Source organism: Spermophilus citellus (assembly GCF_964194105.1).
Source record: "Spermophilus citellus genome assembly, chromosome: 15".
Lineage (NCBI taxonomy): Eukaryota > Metazoa > Chordata > Mammalia > Rodentia > Sciuridae > Spermophilus > Spermophilus citellus.
The window spans coordinates 47,797,188-47,819,492 of NC_138195.1; the positions used below are offsets into that span (position 1 = coordinate 47,797,188).

Consider the following 22,305-nt stretch of genomic DNA (forward strand, 5'->3'; position numbering starts at 1 on the left):
ATCAAACACTATCAAATTGTACACTTAAAATGGGTAGTTGTATGGTATTTAACAAAGCTATTAAATTTTTAAAATGCATCTATTGTTTATTGGACTGTTTAACTCTTTGAATGGACATTTAGCCTGTGTTTGAGGTTTTACATGATAAAAAAGTTTTTGTTCATTAGATGACACGAATCTTGTGGGTGTTGTAAAATATCTCATTTGTCAATATCATTATCAATCTCAAGAAAATGGTCTTTAAGTATTGAGAATCTCACTGTCGTGAATGTATTACATGATTATAATATTCAGTTGAAAGCTCAAATTTTATTATTAGCACTAAATCCTGTCAGGTTTTTTTTTTGGGGGGGGCAGTAAGTGACAGGCTTACTTTTTTCATTTTCAAGAAAATGTCTGCCCCATGTCTAAGTCTGAATAACTATCATTTGTCTGTCAGTTATTATTTCAAATAAAAATAGTTTTCCAAGAAAAAAGCAGCTAGCTCATGTAGAAAGTACTGCACAAGTGCTTTTCCTTATGAAAGTATTGTACTTAGATGTAATTATTTTTAAAATGTGTTTTATGATTGGTTTATTTGAATCAGGAACTAAAAAATTAAAATATCATATTATTTGTACCCTGGGTCTTGGTAGAAGTAATTATCCTACTTTCTTTTATAAAAAAAATTATATATTTTTTAAGTTACAGATGGACACAATACCTTTATTTTGTTTGTTTATTTTTGTGTGGTGCTGAGAATCAAACCTAGTGCCTCACACGTGCAAGGCAAGCGCTCTACCACTGTACCCTTTTTAAAAGTTTAAATTTTTTAACCTGTCATTAACTTTTTTTTTTAAAGAAAAACTGGGTTATTTGTCCAGTGGAATTATCTCATAGGGTTATTATTTCCATAATACATAGTGTGAGTTTTTTTGTTTGTTTTCTTTTTAATTGTTCCATTAAGTACTCTTTTAGTAGCAGTGATGGCCATGAAATTTTATTGACCTGTTAGTAAGATACAATGCATCAAATACTCATGTGTCAAGTGCTGGAATACATTAATAAGCAAAACAGACAAAAGTTCTTGCCTTTATGGACATCATATTTTATTTTGGGAGGAAGAAATATAATGAATGTAATTCATAAGTAGATTAGAAGATGATAAGTAATAGAGATAAAAAGTAGAAGAATGTGGTACTGGAAATGGAATAGAAAGGGCATTTTACGTTTCACATTATTAAACAGTTTCATTGAGAAGATAAGATTTGAATAAGGACTTTCAGGAAGGAAAGGAACCATGTGGGTATTCAGGAGAAATTCAGCCTAGAAGAGGGATTGGTGCCTGCTGAGGGACAGCATGCTTAGCATGTTCTAAAATCTTACAAAGGGTTCCATATGGTTGGAGCAGAATAATGGAGATAAGGTTAGAGAGGCCATAGGAGTGGCTTGAAGTTGTAGGGCTTCAAATTATTAGAAAGATTTTACTTCTTAATGATATGGGGAACATTGCAGAGTTTTGAGCAAAAGGGTAATAAGGGTTAGTTCTGTGTGCCTGGAGTTGAAGATGAAAGTAAGATTAGGAAATATTGCAGTAGTCTAGGCAAATTATGTTTTTTTGATGGGTGATAGCTTTGGGATTAATGAAAAGAGGTTGAAATCTGGAAATAGTTTGAGAATAGAGCTAGTGTAAGGCTTTTCCAGTGGACTGGATATGGAATGTGAATAACACTGTCCTAACTGATCTTGTTGCCACTCTTCTGATTCTGTATACATAGTGGCAAAAGTGATCCCTACTTACATTTAATAATTTCATTTTCTTCTTTAAAATCATTCAGTGTCATCCTGTTGCACTCTAAATAAAATTTATTTTCCTCACCATAGCCAACAAGGGCTGCATAATCTCGAACCTGTATATTTAACAATTTTTTCCAATCTCCCTTATTGAGCTCCAGCTATGCTGGTGTTCAATTATTTCAACATGCCAAAGTCTTTCCTGCTGCAGTAGCATTACCCTGCTCTACCTTGGTTTGGAAAGTTTCCCAAGCCCCAAACTTAATCTCTGTCTGATTACCTCATTTGTATACTTTATGTCTCAGTTTAAATGGCCAGTATTTCCTTCCTTGCCCTGCCCGACTCAGTGTCCTCTCTTTATCTTTTCCTGAATAGTCTTAAAATTATTTTCTCTAATGCTTTTGTTTTGTTTGCTTTGTGTGTTTTTTTCCCTTGTTTTATTTGGAATCTCTGATATAAGAACCATGCCTAAATAGTCAATATAATTAATGATATTTTTATTGAAATGGTTCTATCGTCTGGGCATTGTTCTGTTACAGGAACACAAATTTAAACAAAATAAGTAAACAAATGAACAAACAAAACATTTAAATTACATGCTAGAGTAGCAGTCTCTGGGACATTTTATGTAACTTGGGCTTCAGATCAGTCTTATTATTTTGATATTCACTTTCCTTAATCAACCATTATACTTTGCTTATTGTCAGGTGGTCATAAGTGATTCTTTATTACAAAAAAGAATATTTCTTTATTGAAATCCACTTAGCTATTAATGTTTAGACAAATCCTTAAATTTTAGGAGATAAATCTACTCATACAGTTATATTATCAGGGAGATGTGTCAAAGGAACTTTAAGGATGCCCCCAATCTCAACCTGCTTATCCCTTGAAACCAATATCCCAAGGGTGGGGTAAGAAAGAGAATCTATGGTGTGAGTTCAGGTTTACTACTGTAGTGTTTTTAAGAAAGAGTCCTGTTACCATGACAACAAATGCATGAATTTCAAGTGGAAAATTTTTTAGCATATGGGACTGATAAAATTGTAGCATCCTGTTCTCTCTAAAATGGATTTTTTTCTTATCAAGTTAAAAAAAATTCTAAAATCTTATTAGAATTAATTTTAAAATATTTCCATGATACTGTTTTCAAGTTGTTTATTTTAACTTTAACTTATAACCAAAAGCATATACTTTAATACATCTTCGAGGCAGATGGTTAAATATTTGATTCAACATTAAAATTACTTTTCTAATTTGTACTAGATTTTTGCTAAATGATAAATAAAATGCTAAATAGTTTAATGTATTGGGAGTTCTTGACAACAGAAAATGACCTGCCACTTTATAGATTCCTGTGCCTTAAATGCTTCCTAACTCCAGTAAAGGAAAGCTGTTAAGCTTTAAGTGCTCTGTCATATTTCCAGGCTTTTATAGTAGAAGAGAACAGCAGTCAGCAATGATGATGGAAAACGATGGCAGGTAGACTTAAAAACATCATAAAGCACAGACGATTGTGTGTAATGCCTTGAATTGAATCCTTTTTGAATGAAATGATCAGCCATATGTGCCACTCTTATGGACCCTGTAAGAAGAGGAGAAGAAATGTGCCCTAATGCTAACTGTGCATGAAATTGCAGTGTTAGGAGATATTGACCAGATGTTTCAATATCAACAAATAGCTTGTTATGTGACTGAGTGAAAATATCTTTGCTGCTTTGATCACATACACCTTGAAGGAAGGGGTAATTTAATAGAAGCTGTCATAGTTCATCATTGTCAATAAACTTTGACTTGACCTTTGCCTCATGTTTTTGATGTTGCTGCTGATAGGTGTTGATGGGCAGCTGTTTACTGCCTTGAGGGATTTTTGCTTTTTATAAACCATATGCTAGAAACAGTAAAGAAATAGGATTTTTGTCCATTCTTTTCTTGCTCTTTGGTTACTAGTTGGCATACTTCTCTGTGGATTTTATAGAATTTCTGGGCAGAAGCATCTGAGTGACATTCTTACTTCAAAAGACCACTGGTTTTTCTGTAGAGATTTTTTTCGTTTCCTCACTTTTCAGTCCCATTTTTAGTTTGCCACAACTTCTAAGGTGATTTTTTTTTTTTCTTGTTTCAAATACAAAACATTCTTGTAGCTAAAAGTATTAGATCTTTTAGAACATCACTGTAATTTCCTGACATGGACAATTAAGGACATTAATAGCTAGAGAGATTAAGTTACTTACATAGTTTCACACAATTACTTCTTTCTAGACTAGCTCTGTAGCCCAGTTCTGACCACACTCCTTCTGTGCTTTTCATTCTTAATATCTAGAGTAATAAGTGGATACTATTTAAAATCAGACAGAACTTGGTCTGCTGCCGACCTACCCTCTCTGATTTTTCACTTGTAAATTGTGGTAAGATAAATACCTACTTTATGTTTGGTCGTTTGGATTAAATAACATGGTAGGTAAAGCACTAGCCTCATACCCAACATATATTAAGTACGTAGTAAGTAATTTAACTCTTAACTGTTAATTGTTTCTAACTCATCTTTGGCTAATCATAGTATTTTGTAGCTGGATCTTTAGCTTATACTTGGTTTTAGCACAGTTTTTCTTAAGTTTACATAAGAAAGTATTTGAAATATATAGGAAAAATGATAATGTGATTTTTAAAACTATTTTAATATAATTTTGATAAAGGTGTAGATAAATAGTTCTTTAAAGAAGATGGCAGTAATAACCTGCTTTGGAATTTAAAGAACTATTTATCTATTTATCTACTGCCATCTTCTTTAATTTGTATATGGTAGTTGTAGTAGTTTTTTAAATCTTGGGAGAACATAGAAATAGATTCCAAAATGCCCATTTGATAGAAATCTTGGTCCTTCAGTGCTCCTGGTGATAATAAAAATGTGAAGCTTATTATAACACCACACCATTTGCTCTATTGTTAGGATCCAGTATAAGTCTTTTATGTTTATTTAATATCTTCAGATGAAACTGTTTTCTTGGTTAATTTGATACAATCCTATAATTTTGTTATTCTTTTGCTTAAAACAAAAAAGGCTTTCTCCTGACTATATCTTTGTTGTGTCTACAATCCCCCCACACACACACACACTCCCTGGTCTGGATGGCCTAGACTCTTTCAGTAATCTGATAAAATCTGTAATCCTCTTCTGAAAACTACAGCAAAGTTCTCTTGCAATTTAAGGAAGTTTTTTGCACCACCCCCCCCCCCCACACACACCTTTCTCCCACTTATACCTTGCCATGTAAGGGTTCAGGGGCTTCAGGCAGGCTTAGAAAATAAAATTCAAACTCCCTTTTAAGGCTAAGGGTATAGCTTGGGCAGAGCGCTTGTCTAGCTAGCATGTATGAGGCACTGGGTTTGATCCTTAGCACTACATTAAAAAAAATAAAATTAAAATAAAGGCATGCTGTCCATGTACAAATACAAAAAAAAATTTTAAAGAATGATTTTAAGTATTTTACAGTTTTCCTAAGAAATAATAACAATGTTAACAATGCTGATACAATATTTACAACAGTAGTTTTTTTTTCCCCATTGGTGCGTTATAATTATACGTAATAGTGGAATTCATTATGCCATCGTCATACATGGACACAACATATTTTGCTTAATTTTCTCTCCCCCACTGTAACTTCCTTTACTCTGTCCTCCTCCCTCCCCATGATCCACATGTTCTACTGCACTGATCTCACTTCTATTATTATTTTAATTAGTGCATTATCATCATATGTATAAGTGCAGTTCATTATGGTTTATTTGTACACAAACAGCATAATTTGGTAGGTTTCATTGTCTAGTACTTCCTCATGACTTTCCCTCCTCTTTCCCTCTGGATCCCCTCCTTTTACTTTGTTGGCCTCCTTTATGGTTTTGTGAGATTCCCAGCCCTTTTTTTAAATTTATTTTCTCTCTTCTCCACTCTCCTCCGTGCCTCTCTCCCCAGCATATGAGAGAAAACATTTGATCCTTTACTTTCTGAGCCTGCTTATTTCACTTAGCATTATGTTCTCCATTTCTCCATTTACTAGCAAATGACATAATTTCGTTTTTCTTTATGGCTGAGTAAAACTTTATTATGTATATATTCCTTTTTTTTAACTTTAGGTGGACACAATATCTTTATTTTACACTTATGTGGTGCTGAGGATCGAACCCAGTAACTCGTGCATGCTACGCAAGCGCTCTACCACTGAGCCACAACCCCAGCCCATATTCCATATTTTCTCTATCCTTTCGTCTGTTGGGTATTTAGACTGGTTCCATAATTTGTCTATACAATAGCTGTTTTCATAGTAAAACTCATGCCAGGTTATATGCTGAATCTTTATCCTATATTAGTGGTTATTTTATTAGTGATATCCAAATAGAATAGAATAAGTTTAATGTTTTTATGTACTTTAGAAAATACTGTAGTTTTAGAATGCAATTTTAAAGAAGAAATTAAATATTTTGATACTTCAACCCTTTCTTTTTCATCTTTGTATTTAAAAGTACCCAAATCCTTTTTGAAATACTGAATTTACTTTTAGTTTCCTAATTCTTTAAGTTTGTCTATCTGTGTCTCTTTCTCTTTCTCCTCCTCCTCCCACAACTGAAGCCAGACTTGGTGGTGCAAGCCTGTAATTCCAGGAATTTAGAAAGTTGAAGAATGAGGATCACAAGTTCAAAGCCAGTTTAGCAACTTAGTGAGATCCTCAGCAACTTAGTGAGATCCTGTCTCAAAATAAAAAATAAAAGGGCTGAAGATGTAGCTGGGTTCAATGCCTAGTACTACCAAAAAAAAAAAAAAAAAGAATTATCTCACCCAAGACCTGTATATCTCCTACTTCCTACTTATAGTTGTAGGGGAAAAAATATCTTTTTTTTTTCCTGTCTTCTAAATTATGAATTAGGGCCAATGTACCAAAAAAAGACAGGCTTACAAAAAAATACGGATTTATTTAATGTAGGTTTTACATGATGTGGAGGCTTCTTAAATGAAATGAAAGACAGATTTTGATACTAAGTTTGATGAAAAGTAGAGAGTTGTGGGAATATATGATGGTACAAATCAGGTATGAGCTAGGAGTAGTAAATTGGGAAAGTCAGCAAGGCTTCTCTTTGTCTTCAAAAGCATCTCAGTGTCCTGCCTTCTTCTAAGATAAGGGTGTTCCCTTCTTCCAGGTAATAGAATACCTCTCACATGAGGGAGGGATCAGAAAGTCCTTTCTGCACTTCTGTTCTTTAAGTTCCTTTAACTTAAAATATTCAGTATGCCAAGTGCCATGATGTGTGGTATGGTGTCCTAAACCCCTCATAGCTAAATATCCACTGAGAGAAGTTTCCTCATATTTCTCAGAAAGTTTTCTTTGGCTATTTCCAGAGTCTGAGTAGGTCCTTCTACTATGTGCTCGACAGCTTCTGTGTATGTACATCTCAATGAATAAATGGTAACATACTTTAGTCTGTAATATTGATTGGAATGTAGCAGCCACTTTTTAGATTTAGGAATGTACCCTACAACTGTTAAAGAACTAAGAAAGTAGTCTGTGGAACAGAAAATTATAGTTAAATGAAAATAATTTTATAATAGGAATGATACAGTTTGCTATGGCAACATAGAACTTGGACATCTAGACTAGAGTTCAGGAAATTATTGCTCATGAAAATAAGACCTAAAACCTAAATAGGAAGCTAGAAAGAACAGGAGACAGAATAAGTACTGGAACATTAAAGAGTGTTAATACCTTATAATGAACTCAGAGAAGCAGTTGATGGTTCATTCATTAAGTTATTTACATTTGAACTTTGCTTAAGAAATTTGGGTAACTATTGAAGGATGCTTTAGGAAAACCATTCAAATTGCAGTGGATTGGAAGAAAACTAAATAGAAGGTAGGGAGATGAGTTAAGCTTTTGCAAATGATTATGGGAGCAGAGAGAAGGGGAGGTACTGTTTATGGTTAAACATTTCTTTTTGAAATAATGAAAATGTCCTGGGCTTTGATAATGGTGATGGTTGCACAACCTTGTGAATATACAGAAACCAATTGAATTGTACATTTTAAGGTAGTGAACTTTATGGAACATGACGATGTTTTAGTTTTTAAAAATTTAAAAGGAACTTTGCAGTAGTCTTAATTGAGAAGTTGGGAGCTTTGGTGAAAGTGATGATAGAAATAGAAATAGATCAATTTAATAGGCAAAAACAGGACTCAGTAGGTATTAAGATATTCAGGTCGGACATCTAAAGAAGGTCTAAAGTTAAAATAGAGATGAAGAGTCTCAGCATATAGATGATAATTGAAACCATGGGAGCAGATTAGGTCATATTCAGAGGAATTGTATAGCAAGAGACACTGTACAATAATGTCAAATATTAGGGAAGTAAAAATGTTGATAGAATGAATTGGGGTAATATATAGACTAAGAATTCTTTTCATATTTCAACAGTTTTCTTTTATCATTATCATTAGTACTCTATAACAAACACTGCCTTAGGCTCCTTGCTTGCAATACTTATTCAGTCTTCCCAATAATTGCTCAACAAGTGACCTGTGATAGAGTAGGTCCTTTGCCAACAAATGGATAAATAAACTTGGATCTACCTGAGTTTATGGGGTTTTTTGTTTGTTTGTTTGTTTGTTTGTTTGTTTGTTGTTCTTTTTCCCTACTAGGCTAAAGTTTCCCAAAGTCTGTTCAGAGAAAAAGATGTTAACAGATGCTGGGTACAGTGCCACACGCCTGTAATCCCAATAGCTCTTGAGGCTGAGCAGGAGGATCATGAGTTCAAAGCCAGCCTCAGCAATTTAGCGAGGCTCTATGCATCTCAGTGAGACCCTGTCTCTAAATTAAAAAAAAAAAAAAAAAAAAAAGCCAAGGGGGCTGGATATGTGACTGACAGGTTGAGTGCCCTTTAGTTCAATCCCAGGTACCAAGAAAAAAAAAAAGTGTTAATAGGTATTTATGAAGAACAACAAACATACAGTTATTGGGGATAATATTGTTAGCAATTAACTTTTATTAATAGAATGCTTCCTAACGGGAAAAACGGAGCAGTTTTATTAGGAAGGGGACATAAAATAGAAGGTATTGAGCAAGAATGAGTTCTTAATATTTATGAAAATCTTGTATTCCACCTTGTTTCTCATGGTTGTATCAGAGCCCTCTATGAATAATCAGTTCTTCCATAAAACAGTGTGATAGATGGTATTTTCCTAATCAGTCTCCTTCAGTTTTGATTTCCTCATCACCCTTTGCAGTGTGCTTGTTGCTCTTTCCCAGTTTTGACATTTAATTTCTTTTAGTTGTGCTTTTCAGTTTTCCTGAAATGCCTCAGGTATAAAATTTCTTTGACTTACCTTGCAACTATTTTAGTATCTAGGTGTCATTCTTCATCTTATAAAAGTATAAGGTATTTTCTTAGAAATTACTATCTCTTAGGTATCATTGGCAGTTACATTGTCCTAAATGCTGTATCTAGGTGATGAAGAAGAAATTCATCTGGAAGGTGAAGTTAATAGAATCCTTCCATGTGTTGTTAAAAGACTTTTAATGTGAAATTTCATGTGTCATTTATTCAGTACCTATTTAAATTCAATTGTAAGTTTTCTCCTTGTTCCTTACCTTAGTGAGGCACCATGCCTTATAATCTCAAAACCCTTTTTGAGCTCTCTTCTACCTACAGAATGCAGTTTAAACTTTTTAAAGTGACATTTAATTATCTGGTCTAGGCCTACCTTTCCCCTTAGGCAGTAATCTCCTACCTAGTTGCTTTGTCATTCTACTCCTAATTTTCTTTTATTTCTCTTTTTCATTGTTTTTGTTAGCAGTATACTCTTGTTTCCCAAACTGTGTGCTCCTAAGTTCCCTAGGGTGCTATAACAAACCCACATAGTCTGCAGGATATATAAATTTTCAAGGGAAACCCAGTGACATCTTTCAAATATGGCATGTACAACTAGCTCTAGATATTTCAGTTTTTCCATTAGATTGCTACTTTCCTTTCAGTGGCATCATACGTACATTGCAAAACCTTTTCCTTTTTTCGTGGGGTGACTATGATAAAAAGTAAATTCTGCACAAAAATCAAGGTGAAACAGGAAATGAGAGAGGTGATATCCAGTCTGATTCTAAGCTTTGAAAGTTTTGTAGTGCCCAAGAGGCACTAAATTTTAGGAAATAAATATAATAAATACTTTTGGTTGGAACTAATTGGTTAACAAATGGTATTTCCCCCCAGGGGCACCATGGTAATATTATTAAAACAGGAAAGGAGGTAAGTGCTATGGTGGGTGCCTCTACTTCCTTTCTAGTTCATAATTGCTTCTGTAAAATTAAACCTTCCCTTAAGTACTGGGGATTGAACCCAGGGCCTCATGCGTGTTAAATAATTGCTCTACCACTGAGCTGTATTCCCAGCCTTTTTTTTTTTTTTAATATTTTTTTAGTTGTAGTTGGACACAATATCTTTATATTTTTTTATGTGGTGCTGAGCATTGAACCCAGTGCCTCACAAGTATGAAGCGGGCGGTCTACACTGAGCTACAGCTCCAGCCCCCAGCCTTTTTATTTTTTACTTTGAGACAGCATCTCACTAAGTTGCCAGGGCTGGCCTTAAACTTGCCATCCTCTTGCTTCAACATCCTGAGTACCTGGCGCGTGCCACCACGTCTTACTAGATAGACCAATTTTTGAGTGTAAATCACGTGATCAAAAGTAAAGGTCCCATTCTGACAATGTCTTGCTACCAAAAATAGCTAAAATGTCAGCTAGTTTCCTGTGCTGAAATATTTAATGGTGAACTTATAACAAAACCTGCTGAATATTTCTTCTGTTTATCTATTTTTGTGATTATTTATTGATACTTTGTGTTTATTGGTTTGTAATGTAGGCATTTTAATTCATTTAAATTCTGATTGCAGAGTAACTAAAAACAGCATAGAGTTTATATAGCTCTTTGTCCAGACTGTAGTTTGAACCTATAAACTCTCTGATTACAGATATGCTAGATTACTTATAATGGCTCCACTTTCATTTCACAGGAAGTTTACTATTATTTTAATGGCAAGTAAATGTAATGTAGCCATAGTATAAGTTGCTTTTAGGTTTTTTGGTTTTTGGATTTTTTTTTTTTTTTTAAGTATAGTAGACCTTCTTATCAATGGGGGATATGTTTCAAGCTGCCTACTGGATGCCTCAACTTACAAATAGTAATGAACCCTAGGTATACTACATTTTGTCTAAGTATACATACCTATGATAAAACTTAATTTATAAATTGGGCACAGCATTAGAGCAACAATAATAACTAATAATAGAAAAGTTATAGCAATATACTGTAAGAAAATGGCCAGTGTCACTACTCTTACATTTGGGGCTGTCATTAAGTAAAATAGAGGTACTTGAACACAAGCACTGTAATAACCAAAACAGTTGATAAGTAACTCAAAAGAGGTAATATAGATAATGTGGATGTGGTAAACAAAGTGTGATTCATGACCTGATTGGAACAAAAAGTGTAGAGGGTGATAGCAGAGGATCATGCTGCTCATAAGAGTTTGTCTTTTAAAACTTGTGAATTGTTTATTTCTGGAATAAATAATTATATTAGTCAACTTTTAAATGTACAGTTCAATAGTGTACAGTTTCTTTGGGTTACTGTAGAGTAAGTCTCTAAAACTTTTTGACTTGCATCATTGAAACTCGATACCTACCAAACATTTAATTCCCCTCCTCCTTAACCCTTGTCCTTGCAAACTTCTTTGCTCCTTTCTGACTATGAGTAGAATCATAAAATATTTTCCTTTAGTGACTTTATTTCACTTAGCAGAATGTTCTTGAGGTTCATCCTTTTTGTTGCATATGACAGGATGGCCTTATTTTCTAAGATTGCATAATATTCATATATATATATATATATATATATATATATATATACCTAATTTTCTTTATCTCTTTTTCTATTGATGAATATTTGGATTACTTTCACCAGTTGGCTATTGCAAGTAATCCTATAATGAACTTGGCTGGGCAGACATCTCTTTTTAGATTCTGCTTTCAATTATCATTGCTTGATTATATGTTAATATCTTTCTTCTTCTTTTTTGTTAAGGAACTTCCTTCACTATTTCAGAGTGACTGCACCACTTCACATTTCCTCCCTTACTGCATAAAGGTTCCAATATCTCCACTTCCTAATATTTATTTTCTACTCTTTTCATAGTGGACATTCTGGTCAGTGTGAAATGAGGTCTCACTGAGGTTTTGGTTTGAATTTCCCACATCATTCATTAGTGATGTTAAACTTCTTTTTATGTGCTTATTGGCCCATTGTGTGTATGTGTACAATACATACATATAATACATACTTGAGACCTGTCTATTAAAGTCCTTTGCCCATTTTATAATCAGGTTATTTGTTTTGTTGTTTTTGAGTTACAGGATTCCTTATCTATTCTGGATATTAACTTCTCATCAGATGTATAGTTTGGAAATAAGGTGCCTTTTCACTTAATTGGATTGTCCTTTTCTGTTCAAAAGTACTTGAATTTGTTTTACCCACATTTGTCTATTTTCCTTTTTGTTCCCTGTGCTTTTGTTGTTATGTATAAGAAATCATTGCCAAATCCAGTGTCCTGACGCTTTCTCCATATGTTTTTAAATAATATATGTTCTTGATTTTTATTCTTTCTTTAAATCATTTATTTACTTTTTTAAATCTTGTTTAGTTGTAGGTGAACACAATACCTTTGGTTTATTTATTTATTTTTATGTGGTGCCAAGGATCAAACCTAGTACCTTACATGTTCTAGGCAAGCACTCTGCCACTGAACTACAACCCCAACCATATATTTATTATTAAACCTTACTTTTTAGAAAATTCTTTTCTGATTTCACAAAATATCCTAGAAATTGTTTCATATAGATGGATTGTTTTATAGAGTGTTTTCTTGTTTTATTTGGGTTTTGTTTTTATCTACTTTTTGTTTTTGATGACTATGTGGTATTCTACTGAATGGATTTATCCTAGTTTATTTAGGCAGTCTTCTATAGAGAAACTTTTAGGTTGTTGTAACTTTTTGCAATGACAAATAGTATCTCAAGGAATACTATATTATTTTATACTGTATTATTTTATATTTGTGTGTGTCTCTTCAAGGTAAATCCCTAAAGATGAGATTGCTGGTCTTTATGCAGTTACTCTCTCTCTCACTCCTGTATCTTTTTTTTTTTAATCTTCTCTCATCATTGCTTTACCTCTCAAATATACATGCATTATATTCTTTTTTTTTTTTTTTAAGAGAGAGTGAGAGAGGGAGAGAGAGAGGAGAGAGAGAGAATTTTAATATTTATTTTTCAGTTATCGGCGGACACAACATCTTTGTTGGTATGTGGTGCTGAGGATCGAACCCAGGCCGCACGCACGCCAGGCGATCGCGCTACCGCTTGAGCCACATCGCCAGCCCCTCTTTTTTTTTTTTTAAGAAATGAATGTTGGGGCTGGGGATGTGGCTCAAGCGGTAGCGCGCTCTCCTGGCATGCGTGCGTCCCGGGTTCGATCCTCAGCACCACATACCAACAAAGATGTTGTGTCCGCCGAGAACTAAAAAATAAAAATATTAAAAAAAAATTCTCCCTCTCTCTCTAGCTCTCTCCTCTCTCACTCTCTCTTTAAAAAAAAAAAAAAGAAAGAAATGAATGTCATTTATTGGATATGCAAACTTTTTTTTTTTTTTTTTTTTTTTAGCAGGGATTGAGCTCAAGGACATTCAACCACACCTTATTTTGTATTTTATTTAGAGACAGGGTCTCTCTGAGTTGCTAAGCGCCTTGCCACTGCTGAGGCTGGCTTTGAATTTGAGGTCCTCTATCTCAGACTCCCGAGCTGCTGGGATTACAAGCATGCACCACCAAGCCTGGCCACATGCATTATATTCTAAATATTTGATAATATGTTTCAATGTTGATACTTTTTACATGCATTTTCCATATATAAAGTAGTATATTACTTGTATACAGAGTGTTTTGCTGACTATATTTAAAACAAACAATGGTGACTTTAGAATCACAAAAGCATGAGAGCTCTCAGGGAGTTGAGCTAATTATGCAAGAGAGTTCAAATCACTGAAAAAGCATGCATCATAAAAGAATTCCATCATCATTCTTTTATAGCAAAAAAAAAGTTTGAGATTTTAAAAGCATTTAGTAAGTATGAGCATATTTTACAATAATTTATATTTGAAGGATCATTATAAGAAGTACTACAGTAGTGACAACCACAGCTAATATATGTTGTTTATTCTGTGGTTGATATTCTGCTCAGCAATGAATATGCTCTGGCTTACATTATTTCAATTAATCTTTGACAACTTTATAAAATGTATTTATAAAATATCTCCATTTTATAGGTGAGAAAAGTGAGGCATAGACATGTTAAGTGACACATACTCTTGCTTATACAACTCATGACAGAAGAAGATTAAACCCAGGAAGTCTTCAGAGAAGTTTCTGGGCTTTTTATGACAGTGCTATGCTACTTAACTTACTATGATTTTTTTATACCAAGCCAGCATTTGACTATATGACTTTTACCTCTGAGTCCTTAAACCACTATATTTCATTATACTCCCCTAAAGTAGTAAGATTTTGCATTGCTGATGTGTCAAGTTTGTTATCATAAGCAGTAGTACAGAATTGAAATTCCATTCATAACAGCCAATTTCTCACAAAGCATCCCTTTTATGCCACTAACCATGGTGGAATACTGAACTACGTGTACCATTTTTATGACCCATTAAATTATTTATGTTCCTATTTTTCAGTGGATGATTCAGCAGCCACACAAAGCAGCAACATTTTTTGGATGCATTGGGATAGATAAATTTGGAGAGATCCTGAAGAGAAAAGCTGCTGAAGCCCATGTGGATGCTTATTACTATGAGCAGAATGAGCAGCCAACAGGAACTTGTGCTGCATGCATCACTGGTAGCAACAGGTAGGTTGGTGTAATTTCAGTGGAAACTGATAATAATTGGCTGTGTAAATACTGATGACATCTGAATTCCAATCTGAATTTGGAATTTAGACTTCATGTTTATAATTTCTTTAAGTGTTGAGTAAACCCTTCTTCCTTATATTATTTTTGCCTTCTGCATTTTTCAGTTTACTTTTGTTAACCCTGCTGTTGAATTCATGAGGCATAATGGAGTTTGGTCTTTTATAATTAGGCTCAGGAAAGAAAAATATTTTGCTCAACTTCTCATAGCTAGATTAGAAAAGTAGGATGATCTTTTCACCATAACCTGAGATGGGAATCTCAAAATCCATGCATACATGTGTTGTGTATATATTGTGTGTTTGTATTTGTGCATTTTACATATATAAAGTACTACATTAATCCAGTTTCAAATGAACTGGGTCATTTAAAACATTGTTGAAAAATAGTCAACTGTCCATATTAAATAATTTTACTTATGGGTACTTTGCCACTCTAAGTATATTTTTATACAGGTTTATTTACTAGAAAATTCTCCAGGTGAACTTGTAATACATCTCTCAGGGCCTTCCATGCATTTGATTTGTTCTTTTGTAGCTACATGGCGATATTCCTTCAGTATATGCATGTATTGCTAAAATAATTCCCATATTAGCATAGGTATTTTTTCCCCTTGCAAGGGAAACCTACAATAACTTTCCTAACTATGATATTGTTAGAATTGTCTCTTTTTAAATAGTGATTTGCTAGAAATTTTGCATTCTTGGCAGTTGGAAATATTTAGTCTCTCCTCCTCCATTCCTTTTTTTCTTCCCACTCTCTTCTTTCCCTCCATTTTTAATCGCCCCATGAACATACTTTCTTCACTCCCCTTTATTACTGCCTTTATTTTGGCTTGCTGCCTGACCTCCAGCAGATGTTTATTAAGAACCTGATGCTATTCTGTATACTAAGGATCAGTAGGGATAGTAGTTACAAAATAAATAAAATATGACTTTCAAAAAAATAATTAGAGCGCCAATGCTGTTTTCAGAGCTTCTCTTTAACTTTCATTTTGTGTCCAAAACTTGATGGTGTTAAAGTTTCGATATATTGAGCAATCCAGTATTCACACATTGAAATATACTCGTTTACACTTTTGTCCTTTTCACTTTTCCTAGAAGAAATATTAATCTGCAGATGCAAAGTTTCCCCATTCATTAGAAATGGGTTAAGTTTTGCCTCTGACACCACTCAAGCAAGAGTTAAAATTACTAAATAGTTTTTGTTTGCAAAATTTCTATTTTAAAGAACGGTTATGATAATATTAGGTCTCCAGATGTTGAATGCTTAAATTATATATTAATTTTATGGTTATGGAGATCACTATTCAGCTGATATGGGTAGTCAGAAACAGGTGCAAGTGGATCTCTTTCTATCCAATGGATTATTCAAATTCTGAAACCCAACAGTGTTGATAAATTATTTTAGATCAAGCTGGTAACCTTACTGCCACTATATAAAACTCAAAATTCAAAAAGTAATTTTATTATCAAATAAAGTTTAGTACTTGATACCGGAAGTGCTTAAGCAATTGCTTTTCTTTCCCCCTCCTTTTTGGTACTCAGCACTGAACTCAGAGGTGTTTAACCACTGAGCCACATCTCCAGCCCTTTTTTGTATTTTGTTTAGAGACAAGGTCTCACTAAGTTATTTAGGCCCTACTAAATTGTTGATGCTGCAGTTGATCTGGCAATCCTCCTGCCTCAGCCTCCAGAGCCATTTACAGCACTCAGTGAAATGTCTATTGTTATTTGGCATCCATTTTTACCAAAACTTTTCTAAAGTCATAGTTATTAATATATTTTTATATATTAAGAGTGTGTTTAATCCCCAGCACCAAAAATACAACTATTTTTATAAGTTTGCAGTATACTTACTTTGCATGAGTATATTGATTCATATTTCTTTCTCATTTTTTTTCATTTAATTGAACATAAAGAGATGCATATGGATGAATGGAAATATGTTTTGGAAGAGAATATTTTTCCTAATTTCAAATAATGAGTTGATTGTTTTATAAACCATACCGTTATTATTTTAGTAAGAGAAAAATTGGCAAGGAATTTTCTAAGTTCCAGGTCTACACTGAGGAAGAAAACTATTTATTTTTATTTATATGAAATGTATATAATTTTTTTATTTCATTAAGTTTGTTTATTGGGCTATAAATAAACGTTCTAGGTGGCACTTGTAGCAGTATTTTAAATACAGAATCCTGCTTAGATTTTCCAGCTATAAAGTGGACCCAGCTCAGAGAGTTTTTAAGTGTAGAATCTAATTCTAATTGATTCCAGTCCTTAAAATGTACTGGTTTGCAAATTAATTCCTCTTAGTAAATATGGTCTACATTAATATGTGTGTTTTATGAAATTAATCTCATGCTTGTTTTTTAAAGTATTAGATTAAATTGTCAATTATAGTAGGTTGGTCTTATTTTTATGAAGATATTTTCCACTATAAAAAGTGAAATTTGAGGGCCTGGAGGCATAGTTTGGTGGTAAAGTGCTTGTCTAACAAGCCCAAGGCCCTGGATTTGACCCCCAGCACTGCTAAATTAATAGTTTTTGGTTATAGGGATTTCTTTTGCAAAATGACTTTGTAGGCTTTTTTCTTAACTGCATTTTGAACTATTAAATATAAATAGTAGATGTTATTTTAGTATCGAGGACATTTAAATTCCACTTTCTCAAAATACCAAGTGGTGTTTTGAAGGGTTATCATATCTCTTTTTATCTCAAAGAAAACATAGAAGTTTCCAAGTTTTCAAAACAAAATTAATAGTGTTTGCATTCATAAAAATATCTAATGGAAGTATTTAAGAATTAAAATTTTATAAATTGGAAATTTTGCAGAAAATATTAATATTTAACTATTCCAAAATACCTGACCAGTTTGAATATGATATTTGCTTTTTCTTTTGTTGTTTTAGGTCCCTTGTAGCTAATCTTGCAGCTGCCAATTGTTACAAAAAGGAAGAACATCTTGATCTGGAGAAAAACTGGATGTTGGTACAAAAAGCAAGAGTTTGTTATATAGCCGTAAGTATTTATTTAATGCAAATTGTGGAGTTGGACTATGATGATAGATTATAGTTGTTGGCTGATATGCATTTTTAAATAATTATCTTTTACTTGTCCTATAAATTATTTACCCATCTCAAAGTATACATTTGGTTCACCATTATAAATATGGAGCATAAATACTATCTTTCTCTGTAAGTAGCCTAATTTGTATTATTTACCTGAAATTCTACCTCTTTATAGATACATTATACATAGATACTTAAAAACCAAGCACAGAATTTTGTACTATTAAGTCAGTTTCTTTAGCTCTTTTGAAGTAATTCTACAACTTACATTTTACATTTTTAAGGTAACTTGTAACAAGTGACTCATGCATTGTGTGGGAAAATGTTAGTAACAAATATTCATTGCAAATTGTTTGAGTTTATTTGCCTAAAAAATCTTAATTGCTATTTATTCCATAGTAATTACCATGACATGTTTTAATTTAATATTTCAGAAACATTGATCGTGACAAATCTCTTAAATCCAGGAATAAGGGCAGCATGTAATTTGAATTATTAAGTTCTCTGACATAAAAATAATTGGTTAAGAATTAATTTCTAAAATAGAACTATACTAAAAATGCTCCTGAATTAATCACCCCATGATTACCTTGTTTTTATTTAATATGAGTTAAATGGGTTGCTCACAAATAAGTAGATACCAATGAAAAATTAAAAGCACCTCATATGCATATAATATATGGTTTTGGTTAAACAGCTGCTGCCATTCCTCTACCTGAGCTGTGTGAAACAGCTGGTAAGACGTGTAGAAAATTGATTATCAAGTAAGAACATGTTTATTGAAAATATAATTATTTTTTTCAGTCTAGTGTTAATGTCTCCTACACCATGTTTATGTGCACTGGTGTAGGCTTTACAGTATTGTTATTGATTCCTCTGCACAGCAAATCCTACCCCTTCATAACTGTTATATAAATGCTTACATTGAGAAGAGATCTGGAAAGTCATGTTATTTCTTCTGCCTTTATGTGAGAAAAGTATTTAAAGAATTAAAGATTTTTCCCCTTTTTATTATTTGCCTTTTATTTCATTTCTTAAAGTGGTTTGATTTTTCTTTGAGGTTTTGATAAGTGTGTTTTTCTGGTGTGATTCTTCAAGAGGGATTCATGTAATAGTTTAAGCATCTTGAATTTGAGTATCTGATTTTCAGTGAGCACATGGTTTAAAGTTTGGTGTGATACATTTGTATTATTTAAGTTGATTATGAAAATGACAATGTATTCTGATGTTACTTTACTTTTAAAAGCTTCCCATTTTTTTATTTCAAATAGAATAAAAATCATAGATACAACATACACAAACCAAAGCACATTGATGGCCTTCATAGGTTTTAAGAAGGCAAAGGGATCCTGACATGAAAAAGACTAAAAATTAAAGTTTCTTTTGCATCTTTTTTTGTTGTTTTTGTTATTTTTTTTAGACTTACATGACAGTAGAAGGTATTTTGACATATCATACATACATGGAGTATAACTTCTCATCTGTGGTTGTACACGATGTGGAGTTACACTGGTCATGTATTCATGCATGAACAGAGGAAAGTTATGTCTGATTAATTCTATTTTCTTTCCCATTCCCAACCCCTCTTTCTTCCCCTATTCCCCCCTATTTAATCCAGTGAACCTCAACTTCTCCCCACCAACCCCATGTAACCTATTGTTAGTTAGCATCCACATATCAGGGAAAATATTTGGCCTTTGGTTTGGGGGGATTGGCTTATTTCGCTTACTTAGCATGATAGCCTCCAGTTCATCCATTTACCAGCAAATGCCGTAATTTTATTTTTTCTTTATGGCTGAGTAATAGTCCATTGTGTATATGTACTCCAATTTCTTTATTCATTCATCTATTGAAGGGTATCTAGGTTGGTTTCATAGCTTAGGTATTGTGAATTGAGCTGCTGTGAACATTGATGTGGCCATGTCACTATAGTACACTGATTTTAAGTCCTTTGGGTATATGCCAAAGAATGAAATAACTGGGTCAAATGGTGGTTCCATTCCACATTTTCTAAGGAATCTCCATACTGCTTTCTAGAGTGGTTGTACCAGTTTGCAGTCCCACCAGCAATGTGTGACTGTACCTTATCCTCCACTTACTCACCAACATTTATTGTTACTTGTATTCTTGATACTTGCACTTCTGTCTGGAGTGAGATAGATTCTCAGTGTAGTTTTAATTTGCATTTATCTAATTGCTAGAGATGTCGAACATTTTTTCACATATTTGTTGACCCATCCCATTTCTTCTGTGAAGTGTTTGTTCAGTTCCTTTGCTCATTTATTTATTGGGTTATTTGGTTTGGGGGTGTTAATTTGTCTTAGTTCTTTATATATCCTGGAGATTAATGCTGTATCTGAGGTGCAGGTGGGAAGGATTTTCTCCCATCCTCTTCAGGTTCTTGATCATTTCGAGTGTTCTTGAGGAATTTTGCCATAAACCAGTATGATGGAGATTTGGGCCTACTTTTTCTTTTAATAGACTCAGGGTCTCCAATCTAATGTCTGGGTCCTTGATCCACTTAGAGTTTTGTTTAAGGTGAGAGATAGGGGTCTAATTTCATTTTATTACATATGGATTTCAAGTTTTCTCAGCACCATGTGTCAAAGAGTCTATGTTTTATCCAATGTATGTTTTCGGTGCCTTTTTTTCAAAACATGGTATATATTATTCTAAAACTTCTTAGCTTTGAGATCTGGGTTGAGAGATCAGCTGAGATCTGGATTGGTTTCCCACTAAATGTTACTTGTTGTTTTTCTCTGATAACCTTAAAAATTCTATCCTTATTCTGTATAGTAGCCACTCTCATAATAATGTCCCTTGATGTGGATCTGTTGTCATTTTTTATATTTAGGGTCCTATAGACCTCCTGTATTTGATATTTGATATTCTGTTTCATTCTTTAGGTTTGGAGAATTTTCTGATACTATTGTATTGAAACGATTGTGCATCCCTTTTGTTTGTATCTCTGAGCTTTCATCTATCGAAATAAATCTTAAATTTTGTTCTCTTGAGGGTATCTCATTTTTTGTAAGTTCTGTTCATAGCCTCTTAACATCTTTTATGCTTTGTTTTCAAGACTACATATTTTGTCTTTGTTGCCTGAAACTCTGTCTTCCAAGTGATCTAGTCTGTTGGTGATGCTTTCGTTTTAATTTTTAATTTGGTTTTTCGATTCCTTCATTTCAAGGATATCTGCTTTGTTTTGTTTTGTTTTGTGAGAACCTCTCTTTTTTGAAGTTATCTTTCAGTTCCTATATTTTCTGTCTGATTTCACTCCTCATACTGTCCTTTACTTCACAGATCAGTTAAACTATGTACATTCTGAACTCTTTCTCTGACATTTCTTCTTTGGTAGTGTTGATGGTTTGTGTTATTGAAGTTATCTTGTTTTGTTTGCAACAATTTTTTACCTTGCTTTTTCTTGTTGTTTGTCTACCCATCTAACAGTATGGATCTGAGGCAGTAGAGTTTCTTTGCTGTAGACTATAGTGTCCCTGAAGGTTTCTACTACTTCACTTGCTAAGAAGCTACCTGTCAAATAAAAAAAAGAAGCAGCAGCTACCTGTCTGCTTTCATGCCATGGAACAGCCAGGAAAGCTACCTCCTCTATTCTACCATCTTGAGACACCCCTCATGCCCCCCCCCCTAAAGAAAGTACTTTTAACTTGACAATTATAATTCCGTGTATTTCAATATATAGTAGTTGAATCCTAAAATATAAGCCAACTTGCAAATAACTAAGTTTTAATATTTATTCATTATAATGCATCTAGTCAACTTGGGGTCAATGTATTTTTTTTTTTTTTTTTTTGGTGGTGATGCTGGGGATTGAACCCAAGGCCTTGTGTATACAAGGCAAGCACACTATCAACTGAACTGTATCCCCAGCCCTGTCAGTGGAATTTTGATAGACATATAGACCCAATGTGAAAACTGCTTATAGCTTTAATGAGTATATACTGATAAGACATCTAGGTAAGTGGAGGTGAATGGGACTTTTATGGTAGTATTACCTGTTTATACAAAAATGCAGATTTTTATAAGCATAGTGTGATTAATTTTGATCAAATTAATAAGAAAGATTATAGTTTTGAAATTTGTGTGGTATATTCAGCAGAAAGGAATATCAAAATAACTGTTAGCTCTTAGCCTCTTTTTCAGCACTTGGATGAAAAGAACACCTTTCCATGTGCCAGGTAAATGTATACTCTTCTCAGAGCTTGATATATTTCAAAATAGTTCCAGCAAGAGGAGACTTATATTAAATTACTAGGATGCCACATATTCTTGATGGATATTCAACAAATAAATTGTCAAATTGAGTGTTATTATGAAATATTTGTCCTCAGTAATGTACTTTTCCCTGCAATATGCTGTCTAATATAAATATAGCCAAC

General features: G+C 33.4%; 1 protein-coding gene across 2 annotated transcripts in view; it reads left to right on the plus strand.

The window, feature by feature from the left end:
- The window catches only part of ADK (adenosine kinase), a 459,464-nt gene that overhangs the window by 181,062 nt on the left and 256,097 nt on the right, over positions 1-22,305 (plus strand). For both annotated transcript variants that reach the window (XM_081268679.1, XM_081268680.1), the window contains 2 exons: positions 14,603-14,775; positions 17,747-17,855. In XM_081268679.1, coding sequence (XP_081124805.1) covers positions 14,603-14,775; positions 17,747-17,855 — 282 coding nt within the window. The remainder of the gene's footprint in view (positions 1-14,602; positions 14,776-17,746; positions 17,856-22,305) is intronic.